This window comes from Megalobrama amblycephala, linkage group LG24, assembly GCF_018812025.1.
Source record: "Megalobrama amblycephala isolate DHTTF-2021 linkage group LG24, ASM1881202v1, whole genome shotgun sequence".
In the NCBI taxonomy this organism is placed as follows: Eukaryota; Metazoa; Chordata; class Actinopteri; order Cypriniformes; family Xenocyprididae; genus Megalobrama; species Megalobrama amblycephala.
In genome coordinates this window covers 1285423-1302963 of record NC_063067.1, presented here as the reverse complement: position 1 = coordinate 1302963, position 17541 = coordinate 1285423, and the positions used below count along the sequence as shown (strand labels likewise).

At 31.8% G+C, this 17541-nt stretch overlaps 1 protein-coding gene and 1 non-coding gene across 3 annotated transcripts; one reads left to right on the top strand and one right to left on the bottom strand.

Moving 5' to 3' along the window:
• Positions 1–328: 328 nt before the first annotated feature.
• trnaq-uug lies at positions 329–400 on the bottom strand. The gene has a single exon. It is a non-coding gene; the product is annotated as a tRNA-Gln (tRNA).
• A 1194-nt stretch (positions 401–1594) lies between these two features.
• Positions 1595–16440, top strand: LOC125260497 (FH2 domain-containing protein 1). 2 transcript variants are annotated; one of them, XM_048178900.1, is made up of 13 exons: positions 1595–1773; positions 4366–4416; positions 5431–5907; positions 10094–10155; positions 10252–10354; positions 10417–10502; positions 10581–10681; positions 10769–10839; positions 11379–11486; positions 11585–11649; positions 13080–13197; positions 13290–13454; positions 14727–16440. In XM_048178900.1, exons 3-13 carry the CDS (start codon positions 5530–5532, stop codon positions 15723–15725), a joined length of 2256 nt encoding a protein of 751 aa, XP_048034857.1. In that variant the 5' UTR covers positions 1595–1773; positions 4366–4416; positions 5431–5529; the 3' UTR covers positions 15726–16440. The 2 variants fall into 2 exon arrangements, with proteins under 2 accessions (XP_048034857.1, XP_048034856.1); XM_048178899.1 differs by lacking the exon at positions 1595–1773 and adding an exon at positions 4745–4841 and having other exon boundaries at positions 4076–4416.
• Positions 16441–17541: the final 1101 nt, after the last annotated feature.

The window sequence follows — 17541 nt, the reverse complement described above, 5'->3', positions numbered from 1 at the left end:
CTTGAACAATCCTTGAAGGACATTCCTTCATTTTTTTCAATGATGTAACCTTGGTCTTTATATTGGTGCATAACGAGTCGCCCACACGGTTAACGTTTCACCATATGACTTTGTATAGCATGTGCGCTTTTCATTAAAGAGACGATCTCCCTTCTTGATCAAGGACGGTTGAGTTCGTTTTAAAATGTGGGATAAGTAAGATTTCAACATACAACCTTTTGGTTCTGGCCAGTTCTTTTAAAACACTCCGTCTCCAAATATGATTTTTTTTTCAGCACATTATTGTGTTTTCTTCCTTACTAATTCTTTGATTCATCTGAAAAGGACGAGGTCCCACCGAGATTTGAACTCGGATCGCTGGATTCAAAGTCCAGAGTGCTAACCATTACACCATGGGACCGGCGCGGCAAACACGAGAAAAAACCTTTACAATAAAAACGTTTTTAATAAGTCTACATTTATTTACAGAACTTAAAGAAACATTTCAGTAGTTGCTTTGGCAAATATAGTCTATTAATCAAATTACGACTTGCCATCAGTAAAAGTTTGCTGACCTACACGAAGTGTGTGTTATTTTCTCATCATCTTCAGATAAATACAAATAATTATAAAGTTTAAAGTTAGTTCTGAGAACGTTCCCTGTTATCTAGGAAGTTTTGCAGTAGAAGAATTGTGTTCTCAAACTCAAGCGTGTTTTATTCAAGTTTAAAACTCAAGAGCTTCATCGCCTTCAGCACGTTTTTTTCTTCATTATATTATTCATAAACTGTGATCCCAACATCCCTCAATAATTCACCTCAAACGCCTGCTTCATCTGAGGTGAAAAGACATGCTTGAAGGGTGTAAACGACCGTGAGGAGATGTTTAATTATTTAATTAATGGACAGGCAGCAGAAGTGCTACATTCTTAAAAATAAAGGTTTCTTAAAGCGATAGTTCACCCTAAAATGAAAATTCTGTCACAGTTTTATCCTGTAGAAACTAGATCCAGATCTGTTATTATCACCATTAGATGGGAGAATAGACTAGAAAATCAATCAGAAACTGGATCTGAAATCAAACTGGGTATAATCTGCAACCTTTTTACCTGGTAAGTAACTCAGATAGTGATCAACGAAGCTTTTCGAAACGTTGAATCAACTAAACCAACTGCTTGGCAAAAATGGTTTGCTGTTTCTTGAAACACCACATGCTGGCGACATCTGCTGGTCAAAAAGGTGTAAATGCAACGAAAACTCATGAATAAAAACACCTTTTACAAACAATTACAAATGTTTTATTGAAAGTAATCTATTGCATCTAATACCATTAAATATGAATTGTCTCTATAATATGTGTTATTTTAATAAATTGTAGAGCTTGTTTGTTTTGTTTTAAGTTTGGTTAATCATGCAGACTTTGAACTTTAACTCTTCCTTTTTATTATTCAAATGTGTGTACACGTATCTACAAATTTATAAAACTACTCCGAGATCAGGTAACGAAGCATAGTTTACTAAAATCATCCGATCACGAAACCTTTTCAACTGAAAAAGAAACGCACAAGACGCATGCGCAAACACTTTTCGCGCCAGCGCGCGCAGAGAGAAGAGTTTTTAAGGTGAGAGACAGCTCTCTTCACGACGAATTAAATTAATGACTTTTATTTAATCCGATCATGCCTAATTTGACTTTAAATTAGTGACATTTTGAATAAAGAACATTATGAATTAGCCGTTAAAATATACTGTAGTGCCAGGTTTACTTTCTGACAGGAATGAACGAGGGTGTGAGGTAGGTACAAGTCTGTCCCTCGTTTTTCATCCCGTAAAAATGATTGACATATTCCCTTATTTAAATGGTATATGCTAAAAAAAAAAGAGAAGAAGATTATGATTTAAGTAATTGAATTGCATATAACATTTCCATCCATTTAACATAAACTTGATGTCATACATCCATGAAACAGGTCAGATTTCTGCACTGGCATAGTTTATTAACTATTTACATCGATTTTATTTTATTTGATTTAAATGGTCAAAATGCATTTATTAAAATTCCTTCAAATCAGCGTAAACCTGTTCAATTAAATTTATTCAGTTAAAATATGACTAGCTGTGGAACAGGCAATATTCAGTTAATTAAAATGTATGAGAATGAAACAAATTGGATTTATTGATGATAAATAAATCGGATTATTGTGTATTTAAAATGCATTCAGTTTATTACAGAAATCTGACCTGTTTCTCTGACAAATGCACAGTTTGTTAAAACTGTAAAATTTTATATGCATTTCAAATACATATGTTTTTAATTTAGGCCTATTACTAACCCCTCTTTTGTTTTTTTGTATTTTTACAGTCAAAGTCAGAATTATTGGTAAATATGATCGAAGAAGGCTGTGAAAATAAATCTGCATTGTTTATTCTTCTGATCTTTCATTCAGAAAAAAATCACAAAAATCTAACTTTTCATTGAAGTAAAACTAATTAATGGAAAATGACATTATTAAATGTTTTTCTCTAAAACATGTTGGCCACAATTATTGGCACCCCTAGAAATTCTTATGAGTAAAATATCTCTGAGGTATATTCCCATTCATATCTACAGTTTTTAGCACACCAGGGTGACTTGGAGCATGAAATTGTCTAGTCATGACTTCCTGTTCCACAGGAGTATAAATATGAGGAAACACAAATTCCTTTAAATTCCCTAAATTCCCATTTCCACCATCAGGGTAGTAATTAAAGCGGACCTATAATGAGATGTAAGATGTAATATCAGTCTCTGGTGTCTCCAGAATGTGTCTGTGAAGTTTCAGCTCAAAATCCCCCACAGATCATTTATTATAGCTTGTCAAATTTGCCCCTATTTGGGTGTGAGGCAAAAACACGCCGTTTTTGTGTGTGTCCCTTTAAATGCAAATGAGCTCCGCTTTCCAGAAGTGGGCGGAGCTTTAACAGCTCAACAACAACAAAGCTGGAGAATCTCACGCAGACAAAATGACGAAAGTGTTCAGCCTTACATTGTTCAAACCGGAGTCGACACTGATGGAGAGACTCAGGAAGAAGTTACAACTTTTAGACGTTTCTGAATGGTTAGTGGATAAATTGATGTAGTTGCTGTGGAGTTGATTCAACTCATCCACTAGCATGTGCCGTCATGTTCATCTTTTGTGTTGAATTGACCCTCGTTTGTGAAGCAGTCCGGCGTAAAATGACGGCATGTCAACAACACTCTACTACAACAACTCTTCCTCTTCTCTAAAGCAGCCCAACATGGCCCCGCCCCCTTTGTTGAGTGTTCTTGGGGGCGGGGTTTATGTAAATTTTAGGGTTTGTGATGTCACTAACCCGGGAAGAATCTCCTTGTAATCCCTACCAGCTGTTTGTTATCGTCCTTAAAAAGCGATTTCTGTAAAAGAAAATATCTCTCTTTGCATTGAACTTTGAGTGTCGTAAATTTGCAGATGTTGTTTATGATCAAACAGCAACATTACACACTAACTAAAGTTAAAAAAGTCAAATCATAATCAATCACCCCTTTAAGAAGTTCCAATCAACTAAAGATGTTACGAATCTCCCTGGAAGAGGACGTGTGTCTATATCGTCCTAACGACGGTGAGTTTGAGAGGCCAAAGACTCTCCAAGGATCACAGCTGGAGAATTGCAGAGATTAGTTGAGTCTCTGGGTCAGAAAACCTTAAAAATAATGATCAAACAGCTCCACAAGTTGTTTTGTTTAATTAACTGTGGTCAATGTGTGTTAATGAAAAATATTTATTTCATAAAGAAATTCTCCTCCATTTTTATTAGTTTTACTTTAGTGAAAGGTTCATTTTTTGTTTTAATTTTTTTTTTTAATTAAAAGTAAAAAGGATTAACAATGGAGATGACCTTCTGGGTAATTCTGACCACAAAATTTATAAATTCTTCAGCAAATTTTGTGTGTAAAACAATCACTCAAATGATAAAACGCACTGAAAATGGCATGACTGACAGTTTACTGATGTTGGGTGTGACGGGCAGAGCTGTTATCAGTCTCTCTCACACACACACACACACACACACACACACACACACACACACACACACACACACACACACACACACACTCGAGATCGTTTACATGTCTGCTTTAAAATTACAACATTTGCAGTTCACATCATTTTATGCCATGATTGTTGTTCACTACTCTGCTTTAGATTCGACTGTAGTGTTTTACTGAAGTGTTTGTGTGCGCGCGCGTTTGTGCGTGTGTGTGCGCATGCGCGAGCTCCTGTCAGACTCAACGGACGCACAGAATATTCACTTTCCTTAATTTTTAATGGATAATTAATTATTTACTTATGAAAATATTTCATAATTCGCATGATTTCTGTTACAGTCATGATCAGTTAAAGTGCTGTGACTGAAGCATATTCATTAGCACATAAAGGTACGTTTATTTTCTTCATCAATGATCAGTTGTTAATATATTATACTATTGTATGTTACGTATTACAGTTTTCATGAGGAACTTAGATCAAATATAAGCGTTATCTTCATGATTCAGATGTTCAAACGCGACTTTAGTTGAGTTTACTTGCGCTTAGTTGTTTGTCTTCTTGATTGTTTTCTCAGTTTAATCATGAAATTTACTCCAATAGGAAGATTTCTTCAGTTATTTATTCATTCCACTGAGGGCAGTTTATGTATAAAATATGTTACAGCATATTTTTGAACGTTATTATATTGAGAAATTGTGGGTTTGTTCTTGCAAACAGTAAAAAAAAAACATCATATTCATCACCGAGAGCATCATTTGGTGAAACACGCTGATGATGGTGAATTATTTCTGTTGCTGATGTCTGATTTATTCATGTAAGTGATTAGTTTAATTGAACTATTTAGTTTGACAAATGAGGGCAAAGTTAAAACATATTGAAATATTGAAATGATGATTGTATGTTATGCATAATTTCCACACAGACGGTTGAGTTTGTGCCTCTGTGTAAATATTTGCTGTGTGCAAAAGCACCGATATGAGTTGATATTTTGTTCCGTAATAAACCGTTGACGCCATGATGTCATCTCATAAAGTCACATGACGTCAGCATATAGATGTATTAGACGTAAATATCTGAATTAAACTCTCAATATCCTTAAAAGTGTCATTTATATACTCTAATTTAGGAACAATTGGATTGGAAAAGCACACAAATGCACATGGATGCTCTCCGCTCGTGCTTGTGTAACTGCTCCTACATTATTTAGGATAAACCGGAAGTGTGTCCTATAAAACAATGATGAGTTTGTCGTTTATTGGGTCCTCAGTGTGTTTGTATCGTCACTGAAGTGCGTTTAATTGCGCACGAATGCCAGAGGATTCCTCATGTTGTTCTTCAGAACATTTACAGTTTGATTTGTGTTTCGTTAATGAATGTGTTTTGTGTTAATTCTCCTATTACAGAATGTTGGTTGAATCTGTAGGGGGCGTGGCTTTAAGAAACACCCTGATGATGTCATGCAGTGAACTAGCGCTCATTTTCTGACCCCACCCACATATACTATGAGCAGTGTCTCGTTGGCCAATGAGAGCCGGAGTTTTGATGATGAGGGCGGGGATGTTGTTTTATTACATGGCCACTCCCCCATCAGTGCCCCGCCCCCGGCTCCTCCCCTTCCTCCGCCCCTACCTGTGGAAAACTCTGTGGAGAGGAAGAGGAGGGTGAGGAGCTTCTATTGGAAACCGATTCCTGAAGATCGCGTCAAACAGCATGACGGGCCGAACCTGTGGACTCTCGGACGGCAGAGCAGGGAGCCGGCGTTCCACATCGACATCAGAGCCATCGAGGAGCTGTTCGGACAACACCAGGACACTCCGACTCCCACTGCGACCGGCGGGAAGACTGTCGGACGAGCTTCTGTGAGAGATCTCAGACCGCAGGTGAGACAAAACATGAGGAGTCCTGAAACTAAAACTCAAACCATTAATAAACATTTCTGTTAAATAGAGTTTTACTGAAATAAAAAATAAATATATATATATATATCAAGAATTAAACATGTTACATTAGTTTAAGTTGAAGTACTTAAATAGATAAAAATAGACATTTACAAAAAAAAAAAAAAAAACCTGAAACTTCAACTAAAATGAATATATAAAATAAAAACTAACTCAGAATACTAATAAAAACTTTAGAAATGTTTTTTAAAAAAAACTAATGAGCACAAAAAATAAAACTAAGTAAAATTAATATGAAAACGAATTTAAAATACTAATTAAAAGTACATAGACATATTAAAAAAATGAAGAAAAACAAAACCTGACAAAAACAGCGAAACTACTAAACTTTAACTAAAATTAAAATGAATACGGAAAATATAAAATAAAAACTATTTTAAAATGTTATTAAAAACTACATAGACATTAAAAAACAAACAAACACTAATAAAAATATTTATTTTTCAAAAGCACAACAAAACTTCTAAATATAATAATATAATATAACTACTAAATATAACTAAAATTAAAACGGAAAATATTAAAATAAATTCAAAATATTAATTAAAATATGTATTTAAACTAAACAAAAAAAGGACAAAATGAAAATATATAAAAAAATATCTACTAATAAACATTTTTGTTAAATAGAATTTTACTGAAATAAAATAAAATATATATATATAAAATTAAACTTATTACATTAGTTTGAGTTGAAGTACTAAAATAGATAAAAATAGACATTTACAAAAAAGCAAAAACCAAAAAAACTAAAACTTTAACTAAAATGAAAATATAAAATAAAAACTAATTCAGAATACTAATAAAAACTTTAGAAATGTTAAAAAAACTAGTAAGCACAAAAAATAAAACTTTAAGTAAAATTAATATAAAAACGAAAAATATAGAAAAATAAAAATGAATTTAAAATACTAATCGAAAGTATATAGACATCAAAAAAATGAAGAAAAACAAAACCTGACAAAAACACAGCAAAACTTTAACTAAAATTGAAATGAATATGGAAAATATAAAATAAAAACTATTTTAAAATGTTATTAAAAACTACATAGACATTAAAAAACAAACAAACACTAATACAAATATCAAAAGCACAACAAAACTGCTAAAATGAAAACAAAAAATATTAAAATGAATTCAAAATATTAATAAAAATATGTATTTAAACTAAACTAAAAAAGGACAAAAACAGCAAAATGTTAAACAAATCAAATTGAAAATATATAAAAACTAATTCAAAATATTAATAAAACTATATAGACATTAAAAAACAAAAACTAATAAAAAATGAGAAAAACTACAAAAACTAACTAAAATTAAAATGGAAAATATTAAAATTAATTCAAAATATGTATTCAAACTAAACTAAAAAAATGACAAAAACACAGCAAAATGTTTAACAAATCAAAATGAAAATATATAACAACTAATTCAAAATATTAATAAAACTATATAGACATTAAAAAACAAAAACTAATAAAAAATGACAAAATCTACTAAAACTAACTAAAATTAAAATGGAAAATATTAAAATGAATTCAAAATATGTATTCAAACTAAACTAAAAAAGGACAAAAACAGCAAAATGTTAAACAAATCAAAATGAAAATATATAACAACTAATTCAAAATATTAATAAAACTATATAGACATTAAAATACAAAAACTAATAAAAAATGACAAAATCTACTAAAATGTACTAAAATTAAAATGGAAAATATTAAAATGAATTCAAAATATGTATTCAAACTAAACTAAAAAAGGACAAAAACAGCAAAATGTTAAACAAATCAAAATGAAAATATATAACAACTAATTCAAAATATTAATAAAACTATATAGACATTAAAAAACAAAAACTAATAAAAAATGACAAAATCTACTAAAATGTACTAAAATTAAAATGGAAAATATTAAAATTAATTCAAAATATTAATTAAAATATGTATTTAAACTAAACTAAAAAAGGACAAAAACAGCAAAATGTTAAACAAATCAAATTGAAAATATATAAAAACTAATTCAAAATATTAATAAAACTATATAGACATTAAAAAACAAAAACTAATAAAAAATGACAAAATCTACTAAAACTAACTAAAATTAAAATGGAAAATATTAAAATGAATTCAAAATATGTATTCAAACTAAACTAAAAAAGGACAAAAACAGCAAAATGTTAAACAAATCAAAATGAAAATATATAACAACTAATTCAAAATATTAATAAAACTATATAGACATTAAAAAACAAAAACTAATAAAAAAATGACAAAAACTACTAAAATGTACTAAAATTAAAATGGAAAATATTAAAATTAATTCAAAATATTAATTAAAATATGTATTTAAACTAAACTAAAAAAGGACAAAAACAGCAAAATGTTAAACAAATCAAAATGAAAGTATATAAAAACTAATTCAAAATATTAATAAAACTATATAGACATTAAAAAACAAAAACTAATAAAAAAATGACAAAAACTACTAAAATGTACTAAAATTAAAATGGAAAATATTAAAATTAATTCAAAATATTAATTAAAATATGTATTTAAACTAAACTAAAAAAGGACAAAAACAGCAAAATGTTAAACAAATCAAAATGAAAGTATATAAAAACTAATTCAAAATATTAATAAAACTATATAGACATTAAAAAACAAAAACTAATAAAAAATGACAAAAACTACTAAAACTAACTAAAATTAAAATGGAAAATATTAAAATTAATTCAAAATATGTATTCAAACTAAACTAAAAAAATGACAAAAACACAGCAAAATGTTTAACAAATCAAAATGAAAATATATAACAACTAATTCAAAATATTAATAAAACTATATAGACATTAAAAAACAAAAACTAATAAAAAATGACAAAATCTACTAAAATGTACTAAAATTAAAATGGAAAATATTAAAATTAATTCAAAATATTAATTAAAATATGTATTTAAACTAAACTAAAAAAGGACAAAAACAGCAAAATGTTAAACAAATCAAATTGAAAATATATAAAAACTAATTCAAAATATTAATAAAACTATATAGACATTAAAAAACAAAAACTAATAAAAAATGACAAAATCTACTAAAACTAACTAAAATTAAAATGGAAAATATTAAAATGAATTCAAAATATGTATTCAAACTAAACTAAAAAAATGACAAAAACACAGCAAAATGTTTAACAAATCAAAATGAAAATATATAACAACTAATTCAAAATATTAATAAAACTATATAGACATTAAAAAACAAAAACTAATAAAAAATGACAAAATCTACTAAAATGTACTAAAATTAAAATGGAAAATATTAAAATTAATTCAAAATATTAATTAAAATATGTATTTAAACTAAACTAAAAAAGGACAAAAACAGCAAAATGTTAAACAAATCAAATTGAAAATATATAAAAACTAATTCAAAATATTAATAAAACTATATAGACATTAAAAAACAAAAACTAATAAAAAATGACAAAATCTACTAAAACTAACTAAAATTAAAATGGAAAATATTAAAATGAATTCAAAATATGTATTCAAACTAAACTAAAAAAGGACAAAAACAGCAAAATGTTAAACAAATCAAAATGAAAATATATAACAACTAATTCAAAATATTAATAGAACTACATAGACATTAAAATACAAAAACTAATAAAAAATGACAAAAACTACTAAAACTAACTAAAATTAAAATGGAAAATATTAAAATGACTTCAAAATATTAATTAAAATATGTATTCAAACTAAACTAAAAACATGACAAAAACACAGCAAAATGTTTAACAAATCAAAATGAAAATATATAAAAACTAATTCAAAATATTAATAAAACTATATAGAAAATAATAATAAAATAATAAATGACAAAAAAACTTACTAAAATTAAAATGGAAAATATAAAAATAATTTAAAATAATAAAAACTAAGTGTGTATATTTATATAAACTGACTAAAACAATAAAATTACTAAAATTTTAAAATGAAAATGGTTTGATTACTTTAATGATGAGTATGACGAACAGCATTAATGTGTGTGTGTGTGTGTGTGTGTGTGTGTGTGTGTGTGTGTGTGTGTGTGTGTGTGTGTTTTAGATCAGCATCCTGGACTCCAAGAGAAGCTTGAATATCGCCATTTTCCTTAAACACTTCAAAAAGTAAGCCTGGAGTGTGTGTGTGTGTGTGTGTGTGTGTGTGTGTGTGTGTGTTTCATTCCTTCGCTCTCATTCATCCTCCGGTCTCTGTATGTCCAGATCCAGTGAGAGTCTTCTGGACAATGTTCTTCATGGACACACGGGCGTCTTCAGTGTGGAGTCTCTCCGAGAGCTGCTGAAGCTCCTGCCGGAGGAGGACGAGGTAAAGACACCATCGATTAATCGAGCAGATTATTGCTTTATGATTGATTGATTGATTGACAGGTGAAGAAGCTACAGGCGTTCAGCGGGAACCCCAAAGACCTGCCGCCGCCCGATGCCTTCGTACTCCAGCTCATTCATTTACCCAGGTACTCAGTGAAAGACAGAAGCGTGTGGTCAGGCCTGGTCCAGGTCTTCTGTAAGCTGGTTCTTCTGCGTGTCTGCAGGTATGAGGTGCGTCTCAAGGCTCTGCTGCTAAAGGAAGAGTTTTTCCCTTCATACACAGCCATGAAGCACGACATCGCCATTGTCCTGACCGCCATTAACGGTGATCCTGCTTTCTTAATGTCTAAATACTGTGTCGTGAGGTTTATAAATACTAAACACTTTCTGCTGATGATCTCTTATGCTATAGAGCTGCTGAACTGTGAGGAGCTTCACGATGTCCTTCATTTAGTGCTGCAAGCTGGGAACATCATGAACGCTGTGAGTCAAGCACTTTTACACATGTTAATAAAGCTCATAATTAACCAAGCTAAGATTACATTCACATTTATGCATTAAACAGATGCTTTGATCAAAATGCTAACACAAAAACAAGGAGAATTGGTGCTATAAAGTTGCAATTGTGAGTTATAAAATCAGAACTGTGAGATATAAATTCTCAATTTTCCAGAAAAAAAGTCAAAATTACGAGACATTGTGAGATATAAACTTGCAATTGCTAGAAAAAAAGTCTGAATTTCAAGTTTTTGTCATGCAATTCTTAAATTAAATAAGCTTATTCAGGACAGGACTAGATAAAAATAACATGCAATTTTTATGATTCCTCTTATTTTGTTAAAATTATTAAAATGTTGTATATTCTGCAAGGGGTAAGAAACTTATGAGCAGAACTGTAGCCTAGCTTAGGATGCGTTTCAGTGTGAAGATTTACCATACATTTCTGAGAGTGCAGTTAGATTCGAGAGACGTCCTACTGTGAAAGTAATGCAGATATTACCCTGAAATATACACTCTCTCAGGGTGGGTCTGCCGGTAATGCCGTGGGCTTCAGACTCTCCTCTCTGCCGTCTCTGGCCGACACTAAAGCCAACAAACCTGGAATGAACCTGCTGCACTTTGTCGCTCTGGTAAGTGTCGGTCTGATCTGGTCTCTATAATGTGACACAAAATACACACGTGTTGTTTTATGAAACGCAAAGATCAGAGCATCTCATGCACTTTACAGGAGGCTCAGAAGAAAGATCTGCTCATGTTTCCAGAGAAACTTCTGCATGTTCAGCAAGCGGCTCGGTGAGAATCAATCAATCAATACTATAAAGACATATTTAACCCTTCGTTTGGGAAGCACACTCAGGGTCTTTGGGGTCTCCATGCAACAAAATGTAATTTTGTAACAAAATAATTGTTTTTTTTTAAACAAATGTAATTTTACTCTGTTTATTAATGTTTTTACTCCACATTTGTGCAGTTTTTGGAGGATTTATCATATTTTTTAAATTTATATAAATAAATAAAAAAATATTTTTTAAAATAGGTTTTTATACAAAAACACTTTATAAAAGACCCACATTTCTAACTTTCATTCATGGGGATAACATGGATAATTTGACATGGTTTAGTGTGAGATTTTTGTCCATCTTTTGGAAAATGCAGTTTTAAAAGTTAAAAAAAGATCACTTTATCCAGTAGATGGCAGCAGAGCTCCACTATTTGCTGTTTGACTGACTGAAAGACGTCTTTTCACAAGTATTTTCAGTTTCAGTATTATGAAATCACAATTATAACAATAAAAGCTACTTTTTGTCAAAGTTTAGTATTTTTTGTAATGAAAAAAATCAGTTTTTCAATATTGTTACATTATGATGAGACCCCACTTAGAAAATTGACAAAATTCATCCTCAGAATCAACATTTTTGAAAAACTTTTTTTTTTTTCAGTACAAAAAAAATGCTAAATTTTGACAAAAAGTAGCTTTTATTGTTACAATTGTGATTTCATAATATTTAGCTATAAATCCAACTGAACAATACTTTTGTAAAGACGTCTTTCAGTCAGTCAAACAGCAAATAGTGGAGCTCTGCTGCCATCTACTGGATAAAGTGATCATTTTTTACTTTTAAAACTGCATTTTCCAAAAGATGGGCAAAAATCTCACACTAAACCATGTCAAATTATCCATGTTATCCCCATGAATGAAAGTTAGAAATGTGGGTCTTTTATAAAGTGAATTTTACATAAAAAGCTGTTTTTGTATAAAAACCTATTTAAAAAAATATTTTTAATTTATTTATATAAATTTAAATGATATGATAAATCCTCCAAAAACTGCACAAATATGAAGTAAAAACATTAATAATTAAAATTGCATTTGTTTTTTTAAAAACAATTATTTTGTTACAAAATTACATTATGTTGTCTGGAGACCCCAAAGACCCTGAGTGTGACTTTTTTTTTCTACACTAACATAAAAACAAGATATTGCTCCATTTTTTTTATTTGTAGATCTAGAAAGTGTGAACAACTGTACAAAGTTTCATGTCATTTGGACAAAGAGAACTTTTTTTTTTATTTGAGCAAACGTTGTTTCGGGTCTAAAAAGACCCCAAAGACCCTATAAGGGTAAACAGAAACACAACAGAATTATATCATAAAATATCATTAACCAGATATAGAAATAATGCAAGTCTACTGTACAAACCTGTGTGTGTGTGTGTGTGTAGAGTGTGTGTTGACAGCATCCATACAGAGTTTCATTCTCTGAGCAGAAGAGTTGATGATTTAGAGCAGCACATCCACACAGATGAAGAGCTCCTGACGCAGCTGCAGTCCTTCCTGAAGGTGACCTCTGACCCTTTACCTGGCCTCTATGACTTTTTTCTCTGATTTTAAATATAATTTTGTTCAATTGCACCACTGATGGTGTGTTTCAGAGCACTGCTGAAGCTCTGGAGGATTTGAGGATCAGGATTGATGAGCTTCACAGGGAAGGAGACGCTCTGATCGATTTCTTCTGCGAAGACAAAGACATCTTCAAACTGGACGAGTGCTTCAGAATTTTCCAGAATTTCTGCTCCAAATTCAAAAAAGCAGTTCAGGTATCTAATAAAAAACAACTCTAATTTCTTTTATCTTACCATGCATGCCAGCGAGATATTTTCATGTTTCAAGACCCAGTTTAGACTACTTTAAAGGGGTGGTTACACACTTTTAGTTAGTGTGTAATGTTGCTGTTTGATCATAAACAACATCTGCAAAGTTACAACGCTCAAAGTTCAATGCAAAGGGAGATATTTACTTTACAGAAATCACTGTTTAAGGACTACAACAAACGGCTGGTAGGGACTACAACGAGCTTCTTCCTGGGTTAGTGACATCACAAACCCTAAAATTTACATAAACCCCGCCCCCGAGAACACACAACAAAGGGGGCGGGGTCATGTTGGGCTGCTTTAGAGAAGAGGAAGAGTTGTTGTAGTAGAGTGTTGTTGTCATGCCGTCATTTTACGCCGGACTGCTTCACAAACGAGGGTCAATTCAACACAAAAGATGAACATGACGGCACATGCTAGTGGATGAGTTGAATCAACTCCACAGCAACTACATCAATTTATCCACTAACCATTCAGAAACGTCTAAAAGTTGTAACTTCTTCCTGAGTCTCTCCATCAGTGTCGACTCCGGTTTGAACAATGTAAGGCTGAACACTTTCGTCATTTTGGCTGCGTGAGATTCTCCAGCTTTGTTGTTGTTGAGCTGTTAAAGCTCCGCCCTCTTCTGGAGCAGCAGCTCATTTGCATTTAAAGGGACACACAAAACGGTGTGTTTTTGCTCACACCCAAATCGGGGCAAATTTGACAAGCTATAATAAATGATCTGTGGGGGATTTTGAGCTGAAACTTCACAGACACATTCTGGAGACACCAGAGACTTATATTACATCTTGTGAAGGAGGCGTTATAGTTGTCCTTTTAACTTTTTTTCTACAGTACTGTACTGATAAATGTATTATTTATTTACTTATATATTTATTTATTCTACTTTTAATGTTTACTTATATATATATATATATATATATATATATATATATATTGATATATATTATGTATTATTATTCATTTTAATGTAATTATTTATGCATTTATTTTAATATAGTTTTGTTTATTTTAATATTTATTTATTTAAATATAATTGTATTTATTTCTATATTTAATGTTTATTTTAATTCATTTAATCTTTATTATTATTGTTATTTATTTATTTTTACATTTTTATATTGTTTTTCTCTTTTACCCCTAGCACTCCCTTTGTTCACCCCCCCGGTGTAGTTTATTCCAGCTAACTTAAACTCATTCTGTTAATCTCCACAGGAGAACGTGGAGCGAGGAATGTGGGAGGAGTCTCGGCGCAAGCGTCTGAAGGAGTCGGAGGACAAGCGTCACTCGTGGGCGGGGCACGAGGGTGTGGGCGGGGTCTTCGGCTTGCGGTCCAATAGCGAAGCAGACGTGGAGGTGGCGTTAAAGAGGGAGGGGCTTCTAGAGCTGCTGACGACGAGCCCTCACAGTTCGCCGCTGCGCTTCAGCAGTTCTCGTCGCTCACGGCAACAGAAGAACATGACCTTTGACCCTTGTGGAGCGGATGTACTTCCTCCTATACACTCACTCTCCATTGAGCACAACAGCATCATGACAGAAGAGCCAGAGATACAAAATAAGAGTCTTTCCATAGAGGAACCACAGAATAACGAGCAAACACAATACAGAAATACAGAAGTGACCCCAAACGTGACCTTTGACCCTTCTCAAACAGATTTAGAGGTGATGAATGACAATCGTAAAGAATCAGAGAACACAACTAAAGATAACGTCAAGCCTACAAGTGAAAGCGCCGAAGCAACACAATCGATCCAGACAAACAGCAAACGAGCCGTCGGCTCTAAAAACAGACCATCGCCTTCATCTTCCACTAAACCATCTTCATCTTCATCATCATCATCATGTTTGAGGAAGGTTGTTCCTCTCAGGACGCAGATTCCCGCCAAGAAAACACAAGCGGTCCGGCCGCCGCCGCAGGAGAAGATGTGTCGCGCTACACTCGACCGCCACAGCCCTCGAACCTCTGCACGCGACTCCACCATCAAACCTCCCGGCTTCGCTCGCAACACCGTGGCGTCCGCAACACGCAACACCATCGCTCCTGGAAACCAGCCGAAGGCCGCACCAAAACCGCCTCCGGTGACGCAGACGCCGCCGCTCAGGCTCTCGCAGACCCCTGCTGGCCGTCTGAGGAAGAGCAGCTCCGCCGTCTCGGAAAACTCTGTGTTCATTCGCGGGTCACGTGATAAAACGGTCAAACCCGTCTGGAGGTAGAGAAAGGGGAAGAATAGCGCTAATGCTAGCTTGATATTATTACCTGATTTATGATGGAAAATGATTCTCTCAGCTCATAAGTTTGGGGTTTATAATGTTTTTGAGTCTCTTCCTGCATTTTTTTTGATCAAAAATACAGTTAAAATGTGAAATAATATTATAATTTAAAATATCTGTTTTCTTTGTACCAAAACTGAATTTTCAGCATCATGATGATTTGCTGATCAAGAAACATTTATGATCTATATCTAAATCATGCTAGCAAAATGCTAAATCATGCTAACAACATGCTAAATAATGCTAGAAATATGTTGAATCATGTTAACAAAATGCTAAATCATGCTAGCAACATCTTAAATCATGCTAGCAAACATGCTAAGTCTTGTTAGCAACATCTTAAATCATGCTAGCAACATGTTAAATAATGCTAACAACATGATAAATCATGCTAGCAACATGTTAAATCATGCTAACAACATGCTAAATAATGCTAGAAATATGTTGAATCATGTTAACATGCTAAATAATGCTAGAAATATGTTGAATCACGTTAGCAAAATGCTAAATCATAATGCTAGCAACATGTTAAATAATGCTAGCAACATGCTAAGTCTTGTTAGAAACATCTTAAATAATGCTAGCAACATGTTAAATAATGCTAGCAACATGCTAAATAATGCTAGCAACATGTTAAATCATGCTAACAACCTGTTAAATCATGCTAGCAACATGCTAAATCATGTTAGAAACATGTTAAATCATGCTAACAACATGTTATCAACATGTTAAATCATGGCAGCAATGTTGCTAAATCATGCTAACAAAATGCTAAATCATGTTAGCAACATGTAAATCATGCTAGAAACATGCTAAATCATACTAGTAATGTGTTAAATAATGCTAGCAATGTGTTAAATCATGCTAGCACATGTTAAATAATGCTAGCAACATGTTAAATCATGCTAACAAAATGCTAGAAACATACTAAATCATGGTAACAATTTGTTAAATCATGCTAGAAACATGCTAAATCATGCTAGCTACATGTTAAATAATACTAACAACATGATAGCAATGTGTTAAATCATGTTAGCAACATGCTAGCAAAATGCTAAATCGTGCTAGCAGTGTGTTAGATCATGCTTGCAACATGCTAAATTATCTTAGCAAAATGCTAAATCATGCTAGCAACATGCTAATTAATGCTAGCAACATGTTAAATCATGCTCGCAACATATTAGCAAACATGCTAAATCATGCTAACACTGTTAAATCATACTACCAATATACTCTATCTATCTATCTATCTATCTACTAAACTAAAACTTACATTCAAACTGAAAACCTTCAAACTACACACTTTTAAAACTACTTCAAACTTTCTGGACCGTCTTTTTCAAGCCTTTTTCAAGTTTGTCTCGACGAACATTTTCATCTAGTTTGAAATTGAATATTTTGTAACATTATAAATGTCTTTACTGTCACTTTTGATCAATTTAATGCATCGTTGATTGAAAGTATTAATTTCTTTCAATAAAAATATCTAAAATTTTATTTACGCCAAACTTTTAAATGGTAGTCAGTGCATATTAATCCTATATATTGTGTATAATTTTCTCTTTAAATGTAGTTTTTGCTTATTATTAATAACTGATTGATATATTGCATTGAAAAATGTATATATTGGAATTTGAAACCTGAACAAACTTTTGAGATGGGACAATTTACATGATTTCATTTATATTTCATCTAAAGCAAATATATATTTATTAATAAACTGTCCGTCTATGATGTATTTGTGGAAACATTTTGAAGC

Bases quoted from the DNA above. Each gene is read 5' to 3' on its own strand.
- LOC125260497 (XM_048178900.1), top strand. From the start codon at position 5,530: ATGAGCAGTGTCTCGTTGGCCAATGAGAGCCGGAGTTTTGATGATGAG. The intron at 10,682-10,768 runs GTGATCCTGCTT...CTTATGCTATAG, and splicing joins TGTCCTGACCGCCATTAACG to AGCTGCTGAACTGTGAGGAG. The intron at 13,455-14,726 runs GTATCTAATAAA...TAATCTCCACAG, and splicing joins AATTCAAAAAAGCAGTTCAG to GAGAACGTGGAGCGAGGAAT.